This window comes from Erpetoichthys calabaricus, chromosome 12, assembly GCF_900747795.2.
Source record: "Erpetoichthys calabaricus chromosome 12, fErpCal1.3, whole genome shotgun sequence".
NCBI lineage: Eukaryota > Metazoa > Chordata > Cladistia > Polypteriformes > Polypteridae > Erpetoichthys > Erpetoichthys calabaricus.
This window is the reverse complement of record NC_041405.2, coordinates 153,048,967-153,075,539: the sequence shown is the minus strand read 5'-3', so window position 1 is coordinate 153,075,539 and position 26,573 is coordinate 153,048,967. Positions and strand designations below refer to the sequence as shown.

At 42.0% G+C, this 26,573-nt stretch overlaps 1 protein-coding gene across 1 annotated transcript in view; it reads right to left on the bottom strand.

Annotated features, from left to right (window-relative positions):
• Positions 1–1,086: 1,086 nt before the first annotated feature.
• Positions 1,087–26,573, bottom strand: part of jak3 (Janus kinase 3 (a protein tyrosine kinase, leukocyte)) — a 156,257-nt gene continuing 130,770 nt past the window's right edge. The window contains exons 20-23 of the mRNA XM_051934977.1: positions 16,030–16,202; positions 11,963–12,080; positions 10,869–10,982; positions 1,087–3,053 (exon numbers count right to left, since the gene is read on the bottom strand). Coding sequence (XP_051790937.1) covers positions 2,937–3,053; positions 10,869–10,982; positions 11,963–12,080; positions 16,030–16,202 — 522 coding nt within the window. The 3' untranslated portion in view covers positions 1,087–2,936. The remainder of the gene's footprint in view (positions 3,054–10,868; positions 10,983–11,962; positions 12,081–16,029; positions 16,203–26,573) is intronic.

Sequence of the window (26,573 nt, the reverse complement as noted above, 5' to 3'; positions counted from 1 at the left end):
CTCTTAAGATCATGGTCTAAAGCCCCTGGAAACTCTACCCAACAGCGGACACTGCTCTAGACCCAAAAAAACCTTCATTTTTGGGACATTTTTGGACCATATTTTTTTGCAGAAAATGACACCTGTGATACAAAGCAGGGAGTCAGCGAGCCCCAAACCCCAACACGAACACACTAACAGTCCCAGGTTCAAGTAAAGGTGTGTTTGTTACACCAAAATATACAATACCTCCACGAATTAACAAAAGCACAGGTTTCTCTAGTCCCAACCCAGTTCTTCTCCCCAGTCCCTCTCACCACTGCAATACCCTCCTCCAGTTGAGTGTTGCTCTACGTCCTCCCAGCTCCGACTCACCTGGACAAAGGAGTATGGTTACTTTTAAGGACCCAGGACCCTGAAGAAAGTACTTCTGGTCATACAGAAGTCCCATTTTATGGAGTGTATCTCCCAACAGCACCCATGGTCCTGTATTGCTTGACTACATCTCCCAGCATTCCCTACTGGTTCCTAAATAGGTGCCGATACAGAGGGTTGTTGCCATCTCTTGTTCTGGGGGAATAAAAAGTCCCCAACAATATCATATCTTCCGTCCATCTCCTCCAGCTGTCACTTCCGGGTCTGGCTCCTTCTTTCCTCTTGGCTGGGATGCCCATCTGTCTGCTCGGAGCCTCCCATCCGGGTAAGGAGCCATCCACTTCTCTTGTCGGGATGCCCATCCAGCTCGTGTGGCATTTACGCACCCTTATGATAAAGAGTAGACCAATAGGTGTCTTCAGCACAAATGATCAGATGGACTTGAAGTTATGCAGGCCACATCAACCAGCCAAAGGGGTTCACCCCAAATGGGATACGAGGGGCCAAAGTAGTTACTCCTTTTCACAAAATTAAAAAAAAAAATAGTGCAGATTATTACAGGACCATGGAGTGTTCTTTTATGCCATGATGAAGATGCTGATCACAAGTATCGTAAGATTTTTGACTACTTGATTCTATAAGAGCTGCTCACAAGCCGTTAATAATGACAACTTTCAAAGCCAGTCGGTTTCATTTTAGATAATTTTAAGGTCAGTGATTACATACATGATGTTATTTTTTCCTGTTATAGTTGTGAATATTTAGCCATAAACATTTCAATTGAAGCACACATTTTAATATTTCAAACACATTTGATGCCATGAAGTAAATCATTACATTTCTTGGGAAAGATAATATTATCTGTCATGCATTTTAAAGTGACTTTCCTTACCCTTCACATCAGCACTAGTCTTGACATTCACATGAGCCATTACTGCACCCTGAGCCCAATTATAGCACAGAGCCATGTGGGTGGAGATACATAATTTAATAATATTTAGACGTAAAACCTTACACAGCACACTGTAACAAATCAGATCAAATTAATAATATATTGAACAATTATTATAAAAGTATAAAAGTAAAGTTGAATAAATTGGACTCAGCAGCTGCATGAATAAAAGGTAAAGTACCACTTCTGGTTAGAGGAAATAGGGCAAAAGTTGATAGAAATCTACGTTTTGTACCTAATACTTGTATGAAAAATTTGGTTGACCTAAATGAAAGTGTACTTAGGTTATCGTGTTTACATATACACACACAGACATAATTCCAAAAATGGTATTTTCGGACTCAGGGAGGTCTAAAATGTCGTGATTCATCAAAAGCTCGAGATTGAATTTTTGGACAATTGCAATACTTTCCTAATACTTCATATATGAGAAAGTCAGAGAGGTCTGAAACATCGAGATTCATCAAAATCTCGACATTGAATTTTTGGATGATTGCAATACTTTCCCTATACCTCGTATATGAGAAAGTCAGGGAGGTCTAAAATGTTGAGATTCATTAAAATCTCGACATCGAATTTTTGTAAAATTACAATACTTTCTTTATATTTTGTATATGAGAAAGTCAGGAAGGACTAAAACGTTGAGATTCATCAAAATCTTGACATCAAATTTTTTGACGATTATATTACTTTCCCTATACTGCATATACGAGAAAGTTAGGGAGGTCTAAAATGTTGAGATTCATCAAAATCTCGACATCGAATTATTGGAAAATTACAATACTTTCTTCATACTTTGTATACGAGAAAGTCAGGAAGATCTAAAACGTTAAGATTTATCAAAATCTCAACATCAAATTTTTGGACAATTACAATACTTTCCCTATACAAGAAAGTCGGGTAGGTCTAAAATGTTGAGAATTCATGAAAATCTCAACATTGAATTTTTGGACAATTACAATACTTTCGCTATATTTTGTATACGAGAAAGTCAGAGAGGTCTAAAACATTGAGATTCATATAAATTTTGACATCGAATTTTTGGACGATTACAATACTTTCACTAAACTTTGTATATGAGAAAGTAAAAAGAGAATAAAAATGAAATTGTATGCAACACTGAAAAATGAAATAAGTTATGTAGAGCATGCAGTCTGTTACAAAGGCTGTCCATTTGCATATTCACATGAAAGCTTTACTCTCTGACTCAAATAAGCCAGAGTAAGGAAAGTCATCATGATGTCCATTTTCAGGGATCTTTTACACTTCACCAGGTAACCTCCAGAAGGATAAGAAGAACACAAGGTTTTATTTGTCTTCATGCCCACTCTGTAATGGTGGATGGTATAGCATAGTGGCAAAAGCACTGGAATTAAATCACAAGGCTATTGGCTCAGTTCCCACCTGGGACCCCAAGCCACTCACTTAACCTGCCACTGTCCCATCCTAACACTTGTAACATATCCTGATCTGGTAAGACACATTGGATGAAGGAATCACCCGAATGTGTCATAATAACGACCACTTCTGAGTGACTCTGTAGGCGATGAACTGTTCAGGTGGACCAGCAACACAAAATTGCCAAATGTTCTCAGAGATGCTGTACTATGGAAGAAGTGGGCCTTCGCCTTTAGCCTTTGGAGGTCTCCCTCTCATCTCGGAGAAGCATGATCTCCTGGTGGAGCTGTGCGAAGCTTGGTCTGTCTTCTGGCTTCTGTGACCAGCATCTCCTCATCAAGCTGTACACCTGCAAAATGAAAAAGGCGAGAGCAAAATGAGCTGGCAGAGATCAATGCCCAGGGTGCTAAGCCATCTGGGCCAGTTATTAAGGAAAAGATGTAGCAGTGCTACCACATGAAGGACTCCATTTCCCAGCAGCCCCGAAGGAGATTGCCCTCATTGGATATATATATATATATATATATATACAGTATATATATATACAGTATATATATATATATATATATATACAGTATATATATATATATATATATATATATATATATATATATATATATACAGTATATATATATATATATATAATATATATATATATATATATATAGTGATTCCAGGTAATATTAATGAGGCACCTGGAGCACTCCCGGGAACTGAGTAAAAGGAGCCGCCTCACTCCATTTGAGGAGCCAGAGTCGGGAGGTGGAGGAAGACAAAGCTTGCTGGGAGAGGAGTGGAGGCGACAGAGAAAGAAGAAGATGAAAGAAGAAGAGACTGAGCATTACTGCTGGTGCTTTTGTACTGTACTCTGCAGTGGGGAGTGTGTTGCCTTGGACTTGTGTCTCTGTGCCTGACTGTGTCCGGGTTTGGGGAGCTGTTAATCCCTGGTATTCCACACTGCATATCTCTCTATTATATAAAAAAATCCTGGGACGAAACAAGCCTTTTTCAGAGAGATAATTTCAAGTCCCGCGAGACTTTGTGCCAAGAGATTTAACCAGGCTCACGGTCCACTCACCTCTCATTCATGTGAATGCTATTGTCAGACACAGTTCCTGTGCCCCCAGCTCTTATAAGGTGCAAGCAGGGGCGGAAATAAAAGACAAAGAGTAGAATACAAAGTAGAATGTCGTAAAGTGGTTCAAAAACGTTGGCATGATACACATGCAGAGCAGGTTAGAGATTATGAAAGTACTAAAATTCGAAAGTCTCAAAAAACTGATAGTAAAGATCACATTAGCGATAACAAGAGGCAATTATTACTCGGTGAAATAATGGAACAGCGAAAAGAGATCGAATATACGGACATAGGTGATATGACAGGAGTATGTAGACATTGTTAGGCTTTAAACTTTAAGTCGGAAACTTGTAGATTGTCTAATTCATGTTGCTTCAAAGAAAAGTAGTATTTCTTCCAATGAAGATACATATCCACAAAAAAATAAAAGATTTGTTATTTGAAAGTGAAATCCACAAAAATTACAGGCAAAATATCCGCAACTACAATAATCTGTTCACGTTCGCATCATTCAATGCTCAAAACGTAGATTTACACGATTCAGGACCATACACTATGAGAATCTGTGGTCCTGCAACAATTAAAGCTACAACAAGTTTAATTTCAAAGGTTTATATTTATGATCAAGGAGAAGCGATGCAACACAGAATCGAAAGAGTTAAATGATCGAATGTATTAGAAATTCGACAGCCAATAATGGATACAAATCCATCCAAGTGCGTCCAAAAGTATCGCACTTTACATGAGATTTATCTGCAAAACACGGACAAAGCAGTTTTCTTGCATTTCTATATGAATCCGAAAGATCACGTTCGCATATATAATAAACCAACATGTGACGGATTGTCAGCGATAATAGTTTCGAAAGACGGAGATATCAAAGACAGAGTTGATATTCGTGTTTATTCAAAATCACAGCACGATTTGTCACAAGCGGCAGATCCGGGAAGTGACTAGTGTGTAGGGCCTGCATGGGGATTGGCAAGCGAAGCGAGCCCCCTAGTATATCTATATTTTATTTTTCATTTTGCTGCCCCCTAGGGAAGCGTACCACATATTAAAATTGCATCATCTCAAGATGAGGAGAGGTTCTTGAGGAAGTGCAGCGATGACAGGTCGCTAGACGGCTCATTTCACTTCTTTCATCTACTGAGACATTACCACACTGGAGTCTTCCTTGTTGGCCTTTCTTTATCGGTGCTATGGTTACTCTTATTTCCTTTCACTCATTTATGTTTGTTCCTCACACCAGCAGTACAACAAGAGCATTGTTTATTTCAGGAAGGGAAATCAGGTTCAGGTTCAAGTGTGCTGTTACAGCATGTGTACCTACGTACTTAAATTAATTTCCTAATGTATTTGTCCCCTCACAATAGCTGACAGTAAGACAATACCAACAAAAGATGAGATAAACAGAAGAGCAAACACGGAATGCAAAACATTGTAAATAGAAGAAGACTATAATAAAGGTCATATGACCCTCGGCCACAGAGCCTTCATTGTCTTTCTTATGTGCTTTTCTTTTTATTTTTTTTTTAAGATCTTATGCCAATTCATCTTCATTTGTCGTGCAGTAAATCCAAACAACTGTATCTGTAGAACTATAAACTGTGATCTGTGATTTTTCAAGGAGAAGCCTAATTGGACGGAATTAGTTTTACACCAGGAGGTGGGCTAAAGTAACAATGAGGGTAAATCAAAAAGTAAAGGCAGTTTTTAAATTGCATGGTAACCACAACAGAAAGAAGCTGATGCAATTTTCACGGACCCCGGGAGGCAGCATAAAGAAGAAGGATGCCTCACGCCTGGACAAACTGGTGAGGAAGGCAGGCTCTATTGTAAGCATGGAGCTGGACACTCTGACATCTGTGGCAGAGCGACGGGCGCTGAGCAGACTCCTATCAATTATGGAGAATCCACTGCATCCACTGAACAAGATCATCTCCAGACAGAGGAGCAGCTTCAGCGACAGACTGCTGTCACCGTCCTGCTCCACTGACAGATTGAGGAGATCATTCTTCCCCAAATCTATGCGCCTCTTCAATTCCACCCAGGGGGGTAAACGTTAACATTATACAAAGTTACAGTAATCCCTCCTCCATCACGGGGGTTGCGTTCCAGAGCCACCCGCGAAATAAGAAAATCTGCGAAGTAGAAACCATATGTTTATATGGTTATTTTTATATTGTCATGCTTGGGTCACAGATTTGCGCAGAAACACAGGAGGTTGTAGAGAGACAGGAACGTTATTCAAACACTGCAAACAAACATTTGTCTCTTTTTCAAAGTTTAAAACTGTGCTCCATGACAAGACAGATATGACAGTTCTGTCTCACAATTAAAAGAATGCAAACATATCTTCCTCTTCAAAGGAGTGCGCGTCAGGAGCACAGAGAGGAAAGCAAACAAATCAATAGGGATGTTTGGCTTTTAAGTATGCGAAGCACTGCCGGTACAAAGCTGTTGAAGGCAGCAGCTCACACCCCCTCCGTCAGGAGCAGACAAAGAGAGAGAGAGAGAGAGAGAGAGAGAGACAGAGAAAAACAAAGTCAAAAATCAATACGTGCCCTTTGAGCTTTTAAGTATGCGAAGCACCGTGCAGCATGTCGCTTCACGAAGCAGCTGCACACAGAAGGTAGCAACGTGAAGATAATCTTTCAGCATTTTTAGACGAGCGTCCGTATCGTCTAGGTGTGCAAACAGCCCCCCTGCTCAATCCCCCTACGTCAGGATCAGAGAAAGTCAGCGCAAGAGAGAGAGAGAGAAAAGTAAGCCGGGTAGCTTCTCAGCCATCTGCCAATAGCGTCCCTTGTATGAAATCAACTGGGCAAACCAACTGAGGAAGCATGTACCAGAAATTAAAAGACCCATTGTCCGCAGAAATCCACGAACCAGCAAAAAATCTGCGATATATATTTAAATATGCTTACATATAAAATCCGCAATGGAGTGAAGCCGCGAAAGGCGAAGCGCGATATAGCAAGGGATTACTGTATTGTTTGTTTTTTCCTGCATTTTATCAATCTTTAATTTAATATTGCTTTTTTGTATCAGTATGCTGCTGCTGGAGTATGTGAATTTCCCCTTGGGATTAATAAAGTATCTATCTATCTATCTATCTATCTATCTATCTATCTATCTATCTATCTATCTATCTATCTATCTATCTATCTATCTATCTATCTAATACAACACATTTGCAATGCCTTATGGGTAGTCTGAACACGCACAGCATAGTCCAGTTGAAGCCAAGGTTGAAATGAGCTTGGATGCCCCACTGCTGTATTACACCATTGGTGAACAACTCACCGTCGTGAGATTTCTTTGCTGAAATTCACTGAAGGATGTTGGCTCAGTATGGAAGTGCAAAGAGCACAACTCGATGACAAGTTCATGAGTGGGTAGAAAGATTTAAAGTGGAAAGAACAAGTGAAACCGACGAACCTCCTTCTGGTCGACCATCAACATTGTGCACTCAGGCTCACATCGACATGATGAACGTCTTTATTGGAGTTGACCGATGGATCACATTTTCCGCTGTTGTTACACATTTGGATATCAGCCTTGGAGCTGCACACGCCGTAGTGTGTGATGACTTGGGGTACCGTAAAGTTTGTGCAAGATGGGTACCCAAACTGCTTACTGATCTGCAAAAGCCCACGGCCTGAGGTGAACTTCAGCAGATTCGACTCCCTCTGCCCATAAAAATCGCACTGTGGTAGTTGTTCAACAATGGTGGAATCTCACAGCAAAGCATCCAACTTCATTCGACGTTGGCTTCAGCTAGAATAAGGGCAAAGTTGATTATATAAAACAGAAGCTTCCTTGGCTTTAGGAAAATTCGCATATGTAAAGAACCCACAAATTATTTCAGCTGTTCATTACCAACATTTCCATCGTTTTATGACTGTCGCCATTTGCAATAGAGTCCAGCTGCAGGCGAGACAGTCTGAAGCCTCGGAGAGATTCAGTGACAATCTGTAGCCCTTTACTCCGCTCACTTTGCAGGAGCAACTCCTTTGTTTTGCCGTTGTACTGAGCCCTACATTACACGCCCCTCATGTCGATTTCAATTCCTTTGGGTTCCTGCTCTTAGACCTGTGGACTCGATAGTTTTGAGGTCTGTGTATTCAGCATTTATGAAACGTCTAAACGATCGAGGTCTCTCAGTTCTTTATCCGAAACAAAACCACAGAATGGATGAGTCTTTTGTTATTGGTTTTATATATATGGAGGATCGCCACGACTGTTGAAGGCCTGTGCATTGGAGCTGGGGAGTCCTCTACAGCGCATCTTCAACCTGAGCCTGGAACAGGGGAGAGTCCCGCGGCTTTGGAAAACATCTTGCATCACCCCAGTCCCAAAGGTATCACATCCTAGTGAGCTGAATGACTTCCGGCCTGTCGTCCTGACGTCACATGTGATGAAGACCATGAAGCGGCTGCTGCTTCACCACCTGAGACCACAGGTCCACCATGCCCTTGACCCTCTGGAGTTTGCATACTAGGAGAAGGTGGGAGCGAAGGATGCCACACCGATCCCTCTCTCACTTGGACAGAGGCAATGGTGCTGTAAGAATTATGTTTCTGGACTTCTCTAGTGCCTTCAACACGATCCAACCTCTGCTCCTCAGGGACAAGCTGACAGAGATGGGAGTAGATTCATACCTGGTGGCATGGATCGTGGACTATCTTACAGACAGACCTCAGTATGTGCGTCTCGGGAAATGCCGGTCTGGCATTGTGGTCAGCAACACAGGAGCGCTGCAGGCGACTGTACTTTCTCTTATCCTGTTCAGCCTATATACATCAGACTTCCAATATAACTCGGAGTCCTGTCACGTGCAAAAGTTCACTGACGACACTGCTATCGTGGGCTGCATCAGGAGTGGGCAGGAGGAGGAGTATAGGAACCTCATCAAGGACTTTGTTAAATGGTGTGACTCAAACCACCAACAACTGAACACCAGCAAACCAAAGAGCAGGTGGTGGATTTTAGGAGGCCCAGGACCCTCATGGACCCCATGATCATTAGAGGTGACTGTGTGCAGAGGGAGCAGACCTATAAATACCTGGGAGTGCAGCTGGATGATAAATTGGACTGGACTGCCAATACTGATGCTCTGTGCAAGAGAGGACAGAGCCGACTATACTTCCTTAGAAGGTTGGCGTCCTTCAACATCTGCAATAAGATGCTGCAGATGTTCTATCAGACAGTTGTGGCGAGCGCCCTCTTCTACGCAGTGGTGTGCTGGGGAGGCAGCATAAAGAAGAGGGACACCTCACGCCTGGACAAACTGGTGAGGAAGGCAGGCTCTATTGTTGGCACGGAGCTGGACAGTTTGACATCTGTGGCAGAGAGACGGGCGCTGAGCAGACTCCTGTCAATCATGGAGAATCCATTGCATCCACTGAACAGGATCATCTCCAGACAGAGGAGCAACTTCAGCGACAGACTGCTGTCACCGTCCTGCTCCACTGACAGACTGAGGAGATCGTTCCTCCACCACACTATGCGACTCTTCAATTCCAAAGGGGGGGGGGGGGGGGGGTTTTGGGGTTTAAACGTTAACATTATACAAAGTTATTGTCTGTTATACCTACCTCACACTCTCCACCTTGCACTTTTTAACTTGCACTGTATTTTTATCAATCTTTAATTAATAGTGTTTTTATCAGTATGCTGCTGCTGGAGTATGTGAATTTCCACTTGGGATTAATAAAGTATCTATCTATCTATCTATCTATCTATCTATCTATCTATCTATCTATCTATCTATCTATCTATCTATCTATCTGTCTATTATATAGTGCCTTTTCTATCTATCTATCTATCTATCTATCTATCTATCTATCTATCTATCTATCTATCTATCTATCTATCTATCTATCTATCTATCTATCTATTATATAGTGCCTTTTCTATCTATCTATCTATCTATCTATCTATCTATCTATCTATCTATCTATCTATCTATCTATCTATCTATCTATCTATCTATCTATCTATCTATCTATCTATCTGATATATATATACATTCCAATATCGCACAGGACACACAAAACAGTAATTAAACGGAGTCCAAAAATGATGACTACATACAGTATTTACAGTGCTGACTGACTGTCCCAAACGAAAAGAAAAATGCACACAAACTAATGAAACCCATATATACACAGAAATAAACTGTCTTCCTCCATATAAATCCAAGTCAGGAAGCTGCTTCTCCAAACAGTGTATAATACAGGGTTTACAAGAAAAACACTCAAAAAGAAAAAGAAAAAGTGTATATACAAAAATAAACAGTGCACCATTAACCACAACCCAATAAATACCTCCACCAAAGAGATATTTATCAAAATATATACAAAAAAAAAATATTTACAATAATCGAGGCACAAGCAGTAGTGCTTGGTATATTCAAGACGATATTCTACTAAGTACCTTTCTCTCAGCTAGATCTAGCCAGAAGACCCCCCTCTAGATGCCGTAATTCCCTTTTGTATTCGGTGCCCTTGCGCCAACCAATTAAACTGCTCTACATCATCCCCCCACGGGCACCCAATGACGTGATCGTGGCTGTGAAAAGTGGCATCTCCTGCCCCACACAATTACTATAAAAATTTGAGCAACCGGCATGCGCACGCACGCGCATAACTGTGCCGTCCTTTGCGACGCGGATCTCTTTTCTAAGCCAATATTAAGACGCTTCACAATTTCTTTTACTCTTTTAGCATTCTGAGGTCACGGGAGGCACGCGCACGAGTGCAAGCAGACAATGCCATTCCGGCCAGTCAATGGCAGGGCTGCCTTTCCAATCTACACGAGACCCGCCGCGGCGCTCATATTGTCAGCAAAGACGTCTCTCTGCACTATCTAAAAGGACAAAAAGGCAAGTTTACTTTCTTTATACGGTTTGTCCCTTTTTTTTTCCAAACAAATGCCTCTCTCATAACCCTGCAGAGGACACAAAACTCATTTTATTTATTTGAATTAATTAATCAACAACTGTTAAATAAAGAAAAAAAAACGAAACATCAATAGAAAGCAAACTCTTTATCACTGAACCAAGAAGAAGATGCATACCTCCGGAAGGTGGAGAGACGGTGCCGGTAGGCGCCAGTTACTCTCGAAAAGCTGCAGGAGATGCACAGAGATGATGAAACCCACTCGGTCACTTCCAATTTGCTGGAGATACAACTGAAACAAAAGAAAAAGAGAAGAACTGGGGTTAAAAAAAGAAAAAAATGGGAGAATTTCAGGAAAGGAACCCTCAATTTCACCTTAAAGTATCTCAAGTGAAAGTTCCTCTTTACAGATATGATTGTAGCGCCGGCACATCAATAGATGTAATACATTTTTCTGCTGTCTGTCGGGTTTGCTGGTATGGGTAGCCCATACAGACTATGATTGGCAGCGGTGCCCTGGAAGGTGGGACATCTGGTTTCCATTTTTTTTCTGGTGGACATTTGAATAAACCACACCGTTTTTAAAAGGAGGAGAAAACAGCCAAGGAGAAGACGGAAAAATCTAAACAGATCAACATCTGCCCGGGCCATGAGAAGACGTTCTGTAGTTCCGCAAGACCTGTCTGTTAGGTGGAAGTCAGTGATTTACTTCTGAATTGTGAATTTGGCGTTCCATTATTTCCCGTCTTTTCTTTTGTATAATACATTTCTCAGTGCTTATGGGTATGTTCCTCTAGCAATTTCTTTCCTCTCATCTCTATATATATAAAATCCAACGTCTTGTCTGTCTGTCTATATGTATGTCTGTCCACTTTTCATGTGAGAACTACTCTATAATTTGCTTCAACATTCCGGTTGATTTTGTGACTTCTCTCATAGCACTAAGTACCAGAGTTCACTTGAAAATCCAAGGGTTTTGTTCTCTGTAGTTAATAATCTACTCAAACCCGCATCTGGCCCAACTACCTCTCCTACTGAAGTCTGTGTGTGAGTATGACTGAGCATCTTTTGTCATAGTCTGTGTGTCACACCCCTGTTGATGGCTCAACCTGATGGAGAGAACGATATATATATGAATATATCAACAGATTAAGGAACTGAGGCAGTCATGCGATCATGAGGTAAATGAAAATCGACAAACACCTGTGCATTTTGTCAACTGTCCAAAAAAAGAAAAAAATCATTTGTGACCGATACAGAAATCCAACTCACCTGTTTTGGGCTGCGTCTCCTTTCACAGAAGGAGAAAAGTTCATGCAGAACGATACCGAAACTCCACACATCAGATTTGGGGGAGAATCTGCACTCAGCTATGGACTCTGGTGAGTACCTGAAATGACAGCCAGAAGACAGAAGTTTAATAGGCCTGCTCTCTAAAAACTCTGGAAAGACACCAAGCAAAAAATCATCTCAGGAGAAGTGGGATAGAAGGGACCACTGAAAGGGCCCATTGTGTGTTTTCTTAAAAAGGCACTCATTCCAAAAATTAAATAAGAACATAAAATCTAGCTAAACAATCAATGTGAGGAAATAACAGGGAGTGTACAAAAGGAGACAGACAGACAAGGACGAAGTCAGATAGATAGATAGATAGATAGATAGATAGATAGATAGATAGATAGATAGATAGATAGATAGATATGAAAAGCATTATATGATAGGTAGATATGAAAGGCATTATTAGATAGATAGATAGATAGATAGATAGATAGATAGATAGATAGATAGATAGATAGATAGATAGATAGATAGATAGATAGATAGATAGACATGAAAGGCACTATATAATAGATTGATAGACAAATAGATATGAAAGGCATTATATGATAGATAGATAGATAGATAGACATGAAAGGCACTATATAATAGATTGATAGACAAATAGATATGAAAGGCATTATATGATAGATAGATAGATAGATAGATAGATAGATAGATAGATAGACAGACATGAAAGGCACTATATAATAGATTGATAGACAAATAGATATGAAAGGCATTATATGATAGATAGATAGATAGATAGATAGATAGATAGATAGATAGATATGTCCTCACAGGTGGCGCAATGGTAGTGCTTCTGCTTTGCAGTAAGGAGACTGTGGAAGATTGTGGGTTCGCTTCCCGGTTCCTCCCTGTGTGGATAGCGCTTTGAGTACTGAGAAAAGCGCTATATAAATGTAATGAATTATTATTATTTATTATTATATGAAAGGCACTATATAATAGATTGATAGACAAATAGATAAGAAAGGCATTATATGATAGATAGATAGATAGATATGAAAGGCATTATATGATAGATAGATAGATAGATAGATAGATAGATAGATAGATAGATATGAAAGGCATTATATGATAGATAGATAGATATGAAAGGCATTATATGATAGATAGATATGAAAGGCACTATATAATAGATTGATAGACAAACTGATATGAAAGGCATTATATGATAGATAGATAGATAGATAGATAGATAGATAGATAGATAGATAGATAGATATGAAAAGCATTATATGATAGGTAGATATGAAAGGCATTATTAGATAGATAGATAGATAGATAGATAGATAGATAGATAGATAGATAGATAGATAGATAGATAGATAGACATGAAAGGCACTATATAATAGATTGATAGACAAATAGATATGAAAGGCATTATATGATAGATAGATAGATAGATAGATATGAAAAGCATTATATGATACATAGATATGAAAGGCACTATATAATAGATTGATAGACAAATAGATATGAAATGCATTATATGATAGATAGATAGATAGATAGAAATGAAAGGCTCTACACATTAGAGAAGTGCCTCTGTCTGCTATGACATCTTTCTGTCATTTTAATTATTGTATTTCTATGTAGAAAAACAACAGTAAATTGAGTTTAGATAAGCATTCTGGTCTAAGTGTATACCACGTGTTAAAACACTGTGGCTATTCTGTCATGGCATGCTTGTATTTCCAATTAGACAGTAAATTTCTTTAGTTATGGTGGCGCAGTGGTAGCGCTGCTGCCTCGCAGTTAGGAGACCTGGGTTCGATTCCCGGGTCCTCCCTGCGTGGAGTTTGCATGTTCTCCCCGTGTCTGCGTGGGTTTCCTCCGGGTGCTCCGGTTTCCTCCCACAGTCCAAAGACATGCACGTTAGGTGGATTGGCGATTCTAAATTGGCCCTAGTGTGTGCTTGGTGTGTGGGTGTGTTTGTGTGTGTCCTGCGGTGGGTTGGCACCCTGCCTGGGATTGGTTCCTGCCTTGTGCCCGGTTGGAAAATGGATGGATGGATGGATATTTGCATAGATGTGCAGGGTAACTGTGGTGCAGCCCCATCTGTGGTTTCAGGTGTCGTTAGGCAGATTTGTCAATTTGGGTGTATTGAGCACTGAAATCTGGGTCTCCTGTAGCTCTTCATGATCAGCATTCTTAACTGCAGTCCTTTTGATGGAGTGTGACACACCGCTTACTTCAAATGTGTATTTTGCTGTTCATATTTTCATGAGTGTGGCTGCCAATACTTTCTAGCTTACCAATGACTCCTGCACTCTTGTCATAATGCTGAACAGCAGGGAGCACACACAGCACCTACAGCAACACATCATTCCCTTTTAAGCACTCGTCCATTGATGTCTTCAAATGCCAAAGTATAATCTGATGCTCCAGAAAGGTTTTTCTCTTCTCTTACCTTCTCAATGTGCTCTCTGCACATGTGACACACATGTATATGTTTAATAGGAGACTTTTCGACTGTAGATGGTTCATTGTCACTGTCTGTGGCCTCTAATTAAAGTAAGCAGCTCTGATCATTCAAAATCACCACCCTCTACTTTGAGCGCCGCCTTCAGGAAGTGTTGGATTGGTTTAGAAATGTGTCACTCGTTGAGCCGTCCAATTGTTCCCACCCAGCTTTAAGCACAATTCACTCATTTTGGACCCCCACTTGTGAGAGAAGGAGCTCCAAACCAGTTAACGATTCCTTGCAGTTTATGCTTTGTTATTGTGTGCCATTTTTGTTTAAAGTTTCAGCTTGTTATTAAATGGGGTGACCCAGTGGGCACCCCAGCATTTCTCCAGTCCAGTTGTTAAACCTCACGCAACCACACGTGCAGCACAGAAGTTAAAGAGTTTCAGGTGAAATCCATGCTGCTCTTTTGCTTCAAAAGCTTCAATAAATGTGATGCTAGCTAACACCAGTGTCACACACGTGCGTCTGTGGACCCCTCTCCAGGGTGATCTGAGGTATGTACCACCACTCCAGGGTTGTGAGGTGGAGCTGACTTTAACCTTCTCCTCTCATCTGCAGGACAGAGAAGACGCTCGGTGAGGTCAACTGACTTCTCCCCTTCCTTTCCTCTACCTCAGGGGTGTCTAACTCCGGTCCTAGTGGGCTGCAGTGTTTGCAGGTTTTCATTCTAACCATCTTCCTAATTAGTGAGACGTTTTTGTGGCTGATTAAATTGTTTTGCCGTCATTTTAATTGATGTGACTCAGAACCCTTAGTTGTCCATTACATGACCAGCTAACATGAAAATAAAGAAAGGTGAAGATCTCAGTCAGGTTGGTCTGCTCAGATCACCAAAACATCTTGACGGTGGTCTTAGAAAAAACAGAAAATCAACAGTCTGCTGTGGCAGAATGAGAGCAGCAACAAGTCTTGATATTCAATGACGGCTTTAATTAACAGCAAGAATTGGCTTCTCATTAAGGAACTGGTTGGAGTGAAATTGGCTGGAGTCTGACTTTCCAGTTTAGCGGGTCATCTGTTGGCTCGTTTCACGTCTCATTTCTGTTTGGCTGCCATTTAATGAAGAAACAAATCAATTCAGAGGATTGAATCCTTAAAAACAGGGCTATTAAAATGAAGGGAAAAGGAGTTAATTAGCTGTGAAAACTGATGGCTGATTAGGAAAAGGGTCCGAATGAAAACCTGCTGCCACTGCGGCCCACCAGGACCAGAGTTGGACACCTCTGCCCTACCTATAAATCCTGATGCTGCTTGTGGGAGATCTCCAGTCTTTCACTGAACTTACCGCAGGACGGAGTTTCTTCCTCGAACTGCAACCCTTACGTAGCCCGGTGGTAATCTTGTTTTTGGAGATGTTTTCTTTGTTTTGCTGCACATAGCGGCCCCAGTTTTCAAAAAATGTTTCAAATACTTTGTTGGAATTAAGTGGGGATGGACAGGGTTGGCGCCCCAACATTTTCTAGTGGTGATGTGCAGTGCCTTTGTTGACCCCACACCAGGCCAGGCCTCTCAATGGCGTACCTACCAGAAGATAGGACTCTCTCCGGGGTGCTGAACTCGGTAGTAGTCTTTGTCAATGGGAAGGACTTTTGTAAGGCCAAAATCGGCAATCTTCACTAGCGTATCGCTGGCAACAAGGACATTCCGTGCCGCCAGGTCTCGATGCACATAGCGCATTGTCTGTAGGTATTCCATTCCCTGTAATCACAGGAAGAAAAAGATGACATTTTATGGGACTGGGAAGGGGAAAACAAACAAAGAAATATTCAATCACATTGATATTCTTAGACTGGGCTCACTCAGTTAATAGACAATGGAAGAGAGAGAGAGAGAAACAATCCTGGGCTCCATTATTCATCCACACAGATTACAATTTCAATTTAACAAGTAAGCCCGCGATTCTCTAGAGAATCGTAAATCCAAGAATGGCAATCAGTTTCTGTTCCGTCCGATATTTGGATGGATGACATATCACGGAGGGTGGGTGCGTCTGGGGACATGTCATTTAATTCAATAAGCATATCTGTACTAAAGTGGTTTCGTTTTGTGGAGACGTGATTCCGTTACCTTTGCTGACACCGACTGCTGGCAGAGTGGAGCGCAGCAAGTGTAGTTTACAGGTTGTGGTGTTCGTGTGCCAGCCACTGAGTCAGGGAAGCTGCTGGGTTTGAGTCTGTGACCGTTATTATATGCGGTGGTGTGGGCGGTCGCGTCCGGGCAGTTGTACAACCTGGCGTGCACGCTTAACCTCAGGTTTAGTTTACAGGTCGTAGGCATGGTAAAGTGTCCATTTAATTCAATAACCCTATTTGAACTAAAGCGGTTTCTTTGTGTGGGCGCCTTCGTTCATTGTTTTTGTCCATACGGGCTCGTTTACAGGTCGTAGCCATACAGACTCGTGTTTGTATTACTAATCGTTGAGCTCCCTCCATTTGGATACGTGCCTCCTTTGCCTGTGCTGTGTCAAAAGCGCGTTATGGGCACGCTCGTTCATTGTGTTTATCCATACAGGCTCGTTTTGTATTTCCGTTAGTTGAGCTCTTTCATTGTGGAGCCGTGATGTCTCTGCTTCTGGTGAGTCTGGGGCGGGCGCCACGGCACAGTACGCATGCGCCTCGATGTGTCCGCTGTGAGTCCGCCGTGCATAAATTAAACTGTGGTTTAGTAATATAGATGCTGGCGACACACATATTTATTTTAATATTAATTTATTTTAATATTAGTCGAACAGGTCAGCTTCCACCTCGGCAAATTCATTATTTGTCTGATACAAAGCTGTGGATGGCATAAAAATTCCTAATGGCGAACAGTGAAAAGTATTTTTGGGTCCAAAGCTGTGGTTTCAAGGGTCGATGACTTCCGCCTTAAATGAGAGGGGGTCCCAGTGTCCCCACTTCGGTGTTACTTTTGATCCTACATTTTCTTTTCGATCACGCATTTCGTCCTGGACTAAAATAGCTTTCTGTTTCTTGCATCACATGACCCGTCTTCCTTCTTCTATTAGTTTTTATGATGCAGTGAGAAGTTAAACAAAATGACGCCTTTTATTGGCTAACTAGAGAAATTACAATATGCCAGCTTTTGAGGCCACTCGAGCCCCTTCTTCAGGCAAGTTGTAAAGGGACCTGAGTTGCCTCGAAAGCTGGCATATTGTAATTTCTCTAGTTAGCCAATAAAAGGCGTCCAAAAAATTATGCGTTCACACAGAAATCAACATAAGGTCATGGTTGCAGTGCATTATAATCTAGTGTCACAGGTGGCTTGGGGTGGTACCCAGCTGGGACGCCCCGGAGGACCAGAGGAGGGCTTATGCCTCCCCCAGACCACGTGGGGGTGACTGCCCTGGTGGCTATGGGAACCACGGGTACAGAGCTTTGAAGCTCAGCCCTGTAGGGGCCTGTGGTCACTGCCAGGGGACGCCCCAATGCCTATGGAGCCCTGGACCTCAGCACTTCTGCCACACCCGGAAGTGCTGGGGGGGAAGAGGATCGGGGACACCCGGAGTGTTTCCGGGTGCGCAGCCGGCACTTCCGCCACACTGGGGAGTGCCGGCAGAAGATTATCTGGAGGCACCTGGAGCACATCTGGGTGATTATAAAAGGGGCCGCCTCCCTCCATTAATTGGCTTGAGTCAGGTGGAAGAGGACGGAGACAAAGAGGAGGCATTGGATGAAGAGGCCTGGACTTTGGGGGAGTCTGGGGTTTGTGTGCACAATTGTAAATAGCGTCTGTAAATAAACGTGTGGAGGTGCTTTTAAACATGTCTACCTGTCTGTGTCCGGGGCTCGTTCCAGCACACTGGATTCCACCTCTTGTCATTGTTAAGTGTCAGTCCTCTCTGGCGAACATTGTCAGTATGGTGACTAGCTGGGGACCGAACAGCTGAAGCTGGAACCCCACATTCGTTTTTGATCACTTGTATCAAAATCTGAGTCCAATAAGTCATAGTCCAGTTCAGAGATAATAGGCAAGACATCGTCCACGGGGTATTTTGCTTTTTGCATTCGCTTTGATCTCTCGCCAGATGTCAGTGCCATTTTTGCCGTTTTGTGCGTCTTGCTACTCACGTGAGCGCAGGCAATCTCAGTCAAACCACTGAAGCTAACTTTCCTTCTAGCAATGAGAGTCCAACGTAATGGTTGGTTTTGTCACAGTTTACAGTCGATTACCATCATCAACTCCTCCTTTTGACAAAAGTTGACATCAGCCCTGAAATAGTTAACCTCTCACCGTATCCATAATGGCTAACACGGTTCAACACCCTAGTACTTTTTGTGATGCAGAAATTCTTGCTCCTGCTTTTATCACCTCTTGTGCAGATTACTGTAATTTACTGTTTTCAGGTCTGCCTGCCAAATCTGTTATCAAACTGCAATATATACAAACATCTGCTGCCAGATGTCTTAATCACACCAGGAAATGTGCACATATCACACCTGCTCTGTTTCAGTTGCACTGCCTTCCTGTAGCTGCTCATATAATACAATCAAATAATAGAATGAAGCTCGAAATGGCATCACTCCTTCTTACATTTCCAAGTTTCTCTGTCCTTAGAAACTTGCGGTGCTCTTTGAAGCTAAAGAACATGGACCAAAAGACCAGAAAACTCCTCACGATGTGCAGTCTTCTCTATCCGAAAGCCAGACATTGAAAGTCTCTAACATCTCACGACGCCTAGGAGGCCGAGGACTCTTAGGGCTCTAGACAGCGGGCAAAGTGGTTCAAATCCCGTAAAGTGACTCTACTTCGTTACCCTTAACCTGCAGTTGCTCTGTCCTGGATATGACGTTAATCTAAGGTTTAGGTTTAAGGTTTCTTTATTTAGTCATGTTTACACAAAAAAAACTGAAATTTACCTTCTAAGTTGCTTTGCCTTGCTCAGTTAATAACAGACAGAATGAAATAAAACAGACAAATACAAACAAGAAAGGTTAAGGTAAGGCAGTTAGATAATACATATTTACACCAAAACAAAAAGGTTACAGGAAATCTATCAAAACTTTAATCATTATCTCCGATATTTCTTATTGAAAAGTCGCATGGCACTAGGAAGAAAGGAGTTTCTGGAGCGATTTGTGTGGGTTTTCAAAGCGACTCTCCTTCCTGATTTACTGAACTTTAGTTCTGCATGTAATGGATGTCTGTCATCAGTTGAGATGATTTCCAGTTTCTTTAACATTGCCCTCTGACACATACACACCAGTAAAATCATCTCCATCAGCCCCAATAACTTTAGCTGCATACTTCGTAATCTGCTGGAGCTTTTTTTGAGTTTTGGTTTGTCAGACTATTAAACCAGGCAATGAAACTGAACGTGATCACAGACTGGATCAGACTGCGATAGAAGGACAACATGACGTCCTTGTCTACTTTAAATAGTTTGAGTTTATGGAGGAGAAATAAGCGCTGGTTGCATTTAGAGAATATTTTTTTTTGTATAGGTATAATAATAATAGGGGGGCATGGTGGCGCAGTGGTAGCGCTGCTACCTCACAGTTAGGAGACCCAGGTTCGCTTCCTGGGTCCTCCCTGTGTGGAGTTTGCATGTTCTCCCTGTGTCTGCGTGGGTTTCCTCCCACAGTCCAATAACATGCAGGTTAGGTGGATTGGTGATTCTAAATTGGCCCTAGTGTGTGCTTGGTGTGTTTGTGTGTGTCCTGTGGTGGGTTGGCACCCTGCCAGGGTTTGTTTCCTGCCTTGTGTCCTGTGTTGGCTGGGATTGGCTCCAGCAGACCCCCGTGACCCTGTGTTCGGATTCAGCGGGTTGGAAAATGGATGGATGGATGGATAATAATAATAATACATTTTATTTATATAGCGCCTTTCCCATGCTCAAGGCACTTACAGAATACTAGCCAACCCGCGGCGTATATAATCAGGCCGCTTTTTTAATGATTTTTAAGCACAGGGAAAAAAATTAACATTTGCAAAATCCGTAATTTAATAAACCACCAAGAAAAGTAACATTGTAACAATGCACGGTACGAACCAACATACAATTGTCCGTGACTGAAAACTGGAGGATCGCCGTCGCGACTTCTCCTCCCGCTCGGGCTCGTAGGGCGCGGAGGACGGAATGGGAGGAGAGGGGAAGGACGCCCATTCCGCCCCCTCCGTCATGCTAGTCTGCTGATTTCTCATTCAGTATGCACTGCCTGCTCATGTGCCACACCCCCAACTCGTCACCTGAGTCGTTTTCGTCTTTGCACAGTCCACATGCACCTGTGAGTCACGTAGACTGTTCATTTTCCAAACAGCGCCTCATTCGCTTTGTCTCTGGTACAGTCCAAATGCACCTCTGCGCCACATAGTCTTTCCATTGTTCTTTGCAGTTCTGGCTGCTTTTCTATATATAATCCACTAAGTCACCTGACCATGGAAGTAGCGAGGGGGTGGGGTGGGGGGGGGTGTACAAAGGGCAGGGACATAATCAGTGCGAGGGTATGACCCACACTTACTGGGAATTCCTCGCTCGTGGGGAACAATTGCAAGCCCCGGTTTCCAGCACGAATGGGGTTCAACGGCTTACCCTCGCCTCTCTGCACCGGGTAGACACACGTTGATTCATTCAGTGTAGCGCGCGTGCAGTTACTTGATGCAGGAATCTGTATAACATTGAAAGAAGTGTTGTTTCCATGAAATACATTTGAAGCGGTGGCATGAGGACTATCAAAGAAGACGCATGTTTGTCTCGGATGAAAATTGCTGTATGTAGCGTGTAAAACAGTTTGTGATGGTGGACGCGGTCGTGCGTCGTAACCGAAAAGTCAACGTGGCTCAGAGGTGCATGTGGACTGTAGCAGAGACGAACATAAATGACGGCATGTTTTCCGAGGCATCGCATCTGAGTTGGAGGGCGTGGCTCTGCGAGTTGTCGTCGTATTCAATGGTCTTAAAGTTGGTGGCCGTGGCTGTCTTGTGTGCTTTCCATGGGTGGCTACTTGTCAGCGGCTTAGTGAATTATATATATAGATAAGAAAGAACGGCAGGGTATACAGTATACAGTAATCCCTCCTCGATCGCGGGGGTTGCATTCCAGAACCCCCGCGAAAGGTGAAAATCCGTGAAGTAGAAACCATATGTTTATATGGTTATTTTTATATTGTCATGCTTGGGTCACAGATTTGCGCAGAAACACAGGAGGTTGTAGAGAGACAGGAACGTTATTCAAACACTGCAAACAAACATTTGTCTCTTTTTCAAAAGTTTAAACTGTGCTCCATGACAAGACAGAGATGACAGTTCTGTCTCACAATTAAAAGAATGCAAACATATCTTCCTCTTCAAAAGAGTGCGTGTCAGGAGCAGAGAATGTCAGAGAGAGAGAAAGAAAAAAGCAAACAATCAAAAACCGATAGGTGCTGTTCGAGCTTTTAAGTATGCGAAGCACCGTGCGGGAAGCATATCGCTTGACAAAGCAGCTGCAAGGAAGCCCAGCAAGGAAGGGAGCAATGTGAAGGTAGACTTTCAGCATTTTTTAGATGAGCGTCCATATCGTCTAGGGGTGCGAACAGCCCCTGTGCTCACACCCTCTCCGTCAGGAGCAGAGAATGTCAGAGCAAGAGAGAGAGAGAGAGAAAAGCAAACAATCAAAAACCGATAGGTGCTGTTTGAGCTTTTAAGTATGCGCAGCACCGTGCGGGAAGCATATTGCGCAACAAAGCAACCACAAGGAAGCCCAGCAAGGAAGGGAGCAGTGTGAAGGTAGTCTTTCAGCGTTTTTTGAGGCACGTCCGTATCCTCTAGGGGTGCAAACAGCCCCTGTGCTCACAACATATTTGAGGAGTTTTATTTAATACGTAATATGTGCTCTGGTTGGGTAGCTTCTCAGCCATCTGCCAATAGCGTCCCTTGTATGAAATCAACTGGGCAAACCAACTGAGGAAGCATGTACCAGAAATTAAAAGACCCATTGTCCACTAAAACCCACGAACCAGCGAAAAATCCGTGATATATATTTAAATATGCTTACATATAAAATCCGCGATAGAGTGAAGCCACGAAAGTCGAAACGCGATATAGCAAGGGATTACTGTATGGCATTGTACAAACCAGATAAATAAATAAAAAAAGATTACGACAGTGAATTCAGAGAAAAAAAACAGATAACATAATTGATGGTCGCGCACACACACACAGGTTACATGAGCATCTTGACAGAGAAGTAAACTGAGAGAACAGGCCATCCTGAACAGATGAGTTTTGAGTTTGTTTTTTTAAAAGAATTCATGGAGTCAGCTGACCTGATTAATTTCGGGATGTCATTCCAGAGCCTGGGCGCTATACAACTGAAGGCCCTGCTGTCACCCATGAAGTGTAGATTAGTGGGGGGGCACAACAAGATTACCAGAATCAGAGGACCTTAGTGGGCGGGCAGGCACATAGTGATGGAGAAGGTCACTGATGTAGTTTGACGTGAGGTCGTTTAAGGCTTTGTAAGTTATTAGTAATCTTTTTAGTTAGCCAATAAAAGGTGTCATTTTGCTTGGCTTTCCTCTAGGTTATCAGTAGGATTTTATATTCCCGTTAAGATTGTTATCTAGGTTAATTCCTAAGTATTTATATTCAGTCACTATTTCTACCCTGCGGTGGGTTGGCACCCTGCCCAGGATTGTTTCCTGCCTTGTGCCCTGTGTTGGCTGGGATTGGCTCCAGCAGACCCCCGTGACCCTGTGTTCGGATTCAGCGGGTTAGAAAATGGATGGATGGATGGATGGACTATTTCTACCTCCTCCCCCAGAACTACAATGGGTGAACATAAGATTTCATCCATCCATCCATTTTCCAACCCACTGAATCCGAACACAGGGTCACGGGGGTCTGCTGGAGCCAATCCCAGCCAACACAGGGCACAAGGCAGGAACCAATCCCGGGCAGGGTGCCAACCCACCGCAGGACAACATAAGATTTCTGTCTCTTAAAATTAAATATCATTTCTTTGGTCTTTTTTCATCCAGAGTGAGAGAGTTTTTATTGCACCAGTTTACCATCCAGTCCACTTGATTTAGATGGTGGCTTTTATCTTCTCCAGATATGCGTCCTATGAGCAGGGTGTCATCAGCATACTTGATAATGGAGCCACCAGTCATTGTTCTGTCTCTGGTCACTTGTGTACAGAGTAAACAGTAATGGTGATAAGAGACCAACCCCCTCTCCCCCCCACGACCCACCCGGACTTCCTGTGTTTGAATGAATGACTATTGGAAATGTGTCCTGTACGTTAACTGCCTGTGAACAATTTAAAAGAAAGTCCTGAATCCTTAGTGTAATAAATGGGCTTACATTCATACTGTTCAATTTCCCAATCAGTATATGAGGCTGTATGGGATTGAACGTTGAAGAAAAATCCAAAAATAGTGCTCTGACATATGAACCAGGCTGATCAAGAAAGGTGTAGATTTGGTGTAAGATAACAAGCAGAGCATCTTCCACACTTCTGTTTGCACAGTAAGCAAATTGATTGTTGTCTTGAAAAGACTTTGTCTCTGTCACTGAAATGTTTTTCACCAAACGTTCAAAGCATTTCATTGGAATAGAGGTGAGTGCCACTGGTCTGTAGTCATTTAAACAGCTGGGCCTAGAAACCTTAGATACAGGGGTAATGATTGATTGTTTCCACAGATTAGGTACAATATACCACAGGTCAGAGACCAGTTAAAAAGCAAATGAAAAAACTAGAGAGAGCTGCTTAGAGCAAGACTTTAAGAGCCGACCTGATATGCCGTCTGGTCCCACTGCCTGCCGCAAGCCTTTCTCCACTTCAGTTAAACTGAACCCCATCACAGCAGAATTCCTGGTGTTTTTATAAAGCATCTCCTTTATTTCTGTATTTTGGGTGCTGAAATCACTTGTTTCAAATCTAAAAGCTTGTGGTCTTTGTCAGCTGGAAAATTCACATTCTTTTTAGAGCCCAGTCCTGTAATTGTTTTTAAACCCTTCCAGACCTGCTTCGGATTGTTATCATTGAACCACCTCTTGATTTTTTCCCCATACATCTTTTTATTTTGTTTAATTAACCTGTTAATCTTTTGCTGTAAAATTTCTTTCTTATTTTCTTGAGTAATGCTTTAACCTCTTTAGTGATCCATGGCTTACTGTTTGGGTACAGCTTGACAGTTTTTTCCTTAATGATCATAGACTCCCAGAATCTATACATATAATTCATTAAGCAGCCGCTAGCGCAAGCAAGACACCCATGAAGCACACAGGATGGAGCCACGCCCACCAACTCTAAGACCATTGGATACGACGACAACTCACCGAGCCACGCCCACCAACTCGGACACAGCAACTCACAAAACAGGGCGTCATTCGCGTTCGTCTCTGCTACACTCCACATGCACCTCTGAGCCACGCTGACTTTTTATTATTCTTTTCAGTTACGACGCACGACCGCGTCGCCATCGCAAAATGTTTTACACGCCATGGTCTTAGAGTTGGTGGGCGGGTCTCTGTCAGTTGCTCTTGTGAGCGGGCACATGACCAGGCAGTGTGTATGCTTTGAGAATGAGGGTGGATGCGGCAGGACCATCTAAGAAGAGGCATGTTTGTCACAGATGTGAATCGCTGTATGCAACTTGTAAAACAGTTTGTGAGAGGTATCCCATGGTCTTAGAGTTGGTGGGCGGGGCTCCGTGATTTGCTCTTGCGAGCGGGCACGTGACCAGGTGGTGTGTATGCTTCGAGAACGAGGGTGGACGCGACAGGACCATCTAAGAAAAATCATGTTTGTCGCAGATGTGAATCACTGTATGCAGCGTGTAAAACAGTTTGTTTGTCGCGGATGTGAATCGCTGAATGAGTGTGCGACGGCGGTCCTCCAATTGTTTGTCACGGACAATTGTATGTTGCCCTCTCCAGAGTTCCATCTTTTCATTCACGTACAGTCGTATCCTCAAACCCACCCCATTTGGACAACTGTGTCTTTCAGGAAGTGTTCACCCATCAATACATAATTATGTGGCGTATGCTACGCCGCGGGTTGGCTAGTATCATATATTCACTGACAGTGTAAGTGGCCTCATTCAGTGACTGTGAGGGTATGATCTGCATCCAGCCCTGCATGTAGACCCTCCAACCTGCAGGGGAAAAACCTGGGGGTTGGTGGCAGAATTGGCATTTCAGCCTAGGGTTGCCAAATGTCCCATATATACAGGATATGTCCCATATTTGATCATTTTGTCCCCTGTCCCATACTGACCATTCAGGTACAACCAAATGTCCCATATTTAGTTCATTTTCAAATTTCGTAATAAAAATATATTTTTGCTACCTTCTTACGGTACTTAGTTGTAACTTTATAAGTAACTAGCAAAATACCCGCGCTTCGCAGCGGAGAAGTAGTGTGTTAAAGAGGTTATGAAAAAGTAAAGGAAACATTTTAAAAATAACGTAACATGATTGTCAATGTAATTGTGTTGTCATTGTTATGAGTGTTGCTGTCATATATATATATACATACATATACACATATATTATATAGATATATATATATATACACATATATTATATATATATATACACATATTATATATATATATATATATATACACACATATATATATATATATGTGTGTATATATATATATATATATATATATATACACACACATATATATATATATAATATATATACACATATATTATATATATATATATATATATATATATATATATATATATATATATATATATATATATATATATATATATATATATATATACACACACATACACATATATATATAATATATATATATACACACATATATATATATATAATATACGAGCTGTATATACCCGGCGTTGCCCGGGGCAGAAGTAACCTAATCGGTCAAACACTTACATATATACCAAAGTAAACCTAATCGGTTAAACAGCTTCATATATACAGAAGCGAACCTAATTGGTCAAACAGTTATGAATGTGCAGAATGATTTTACAAACATTATGCGTGTTAACAATCATTAAAAAGAAAAGATTGAGGAACTGTTCTTCTATATGTGATGAAGCCACTAATAAGACAGATTTTTTTCAGGACCCAGCTGTTTCATAACTAAACTACTGCCA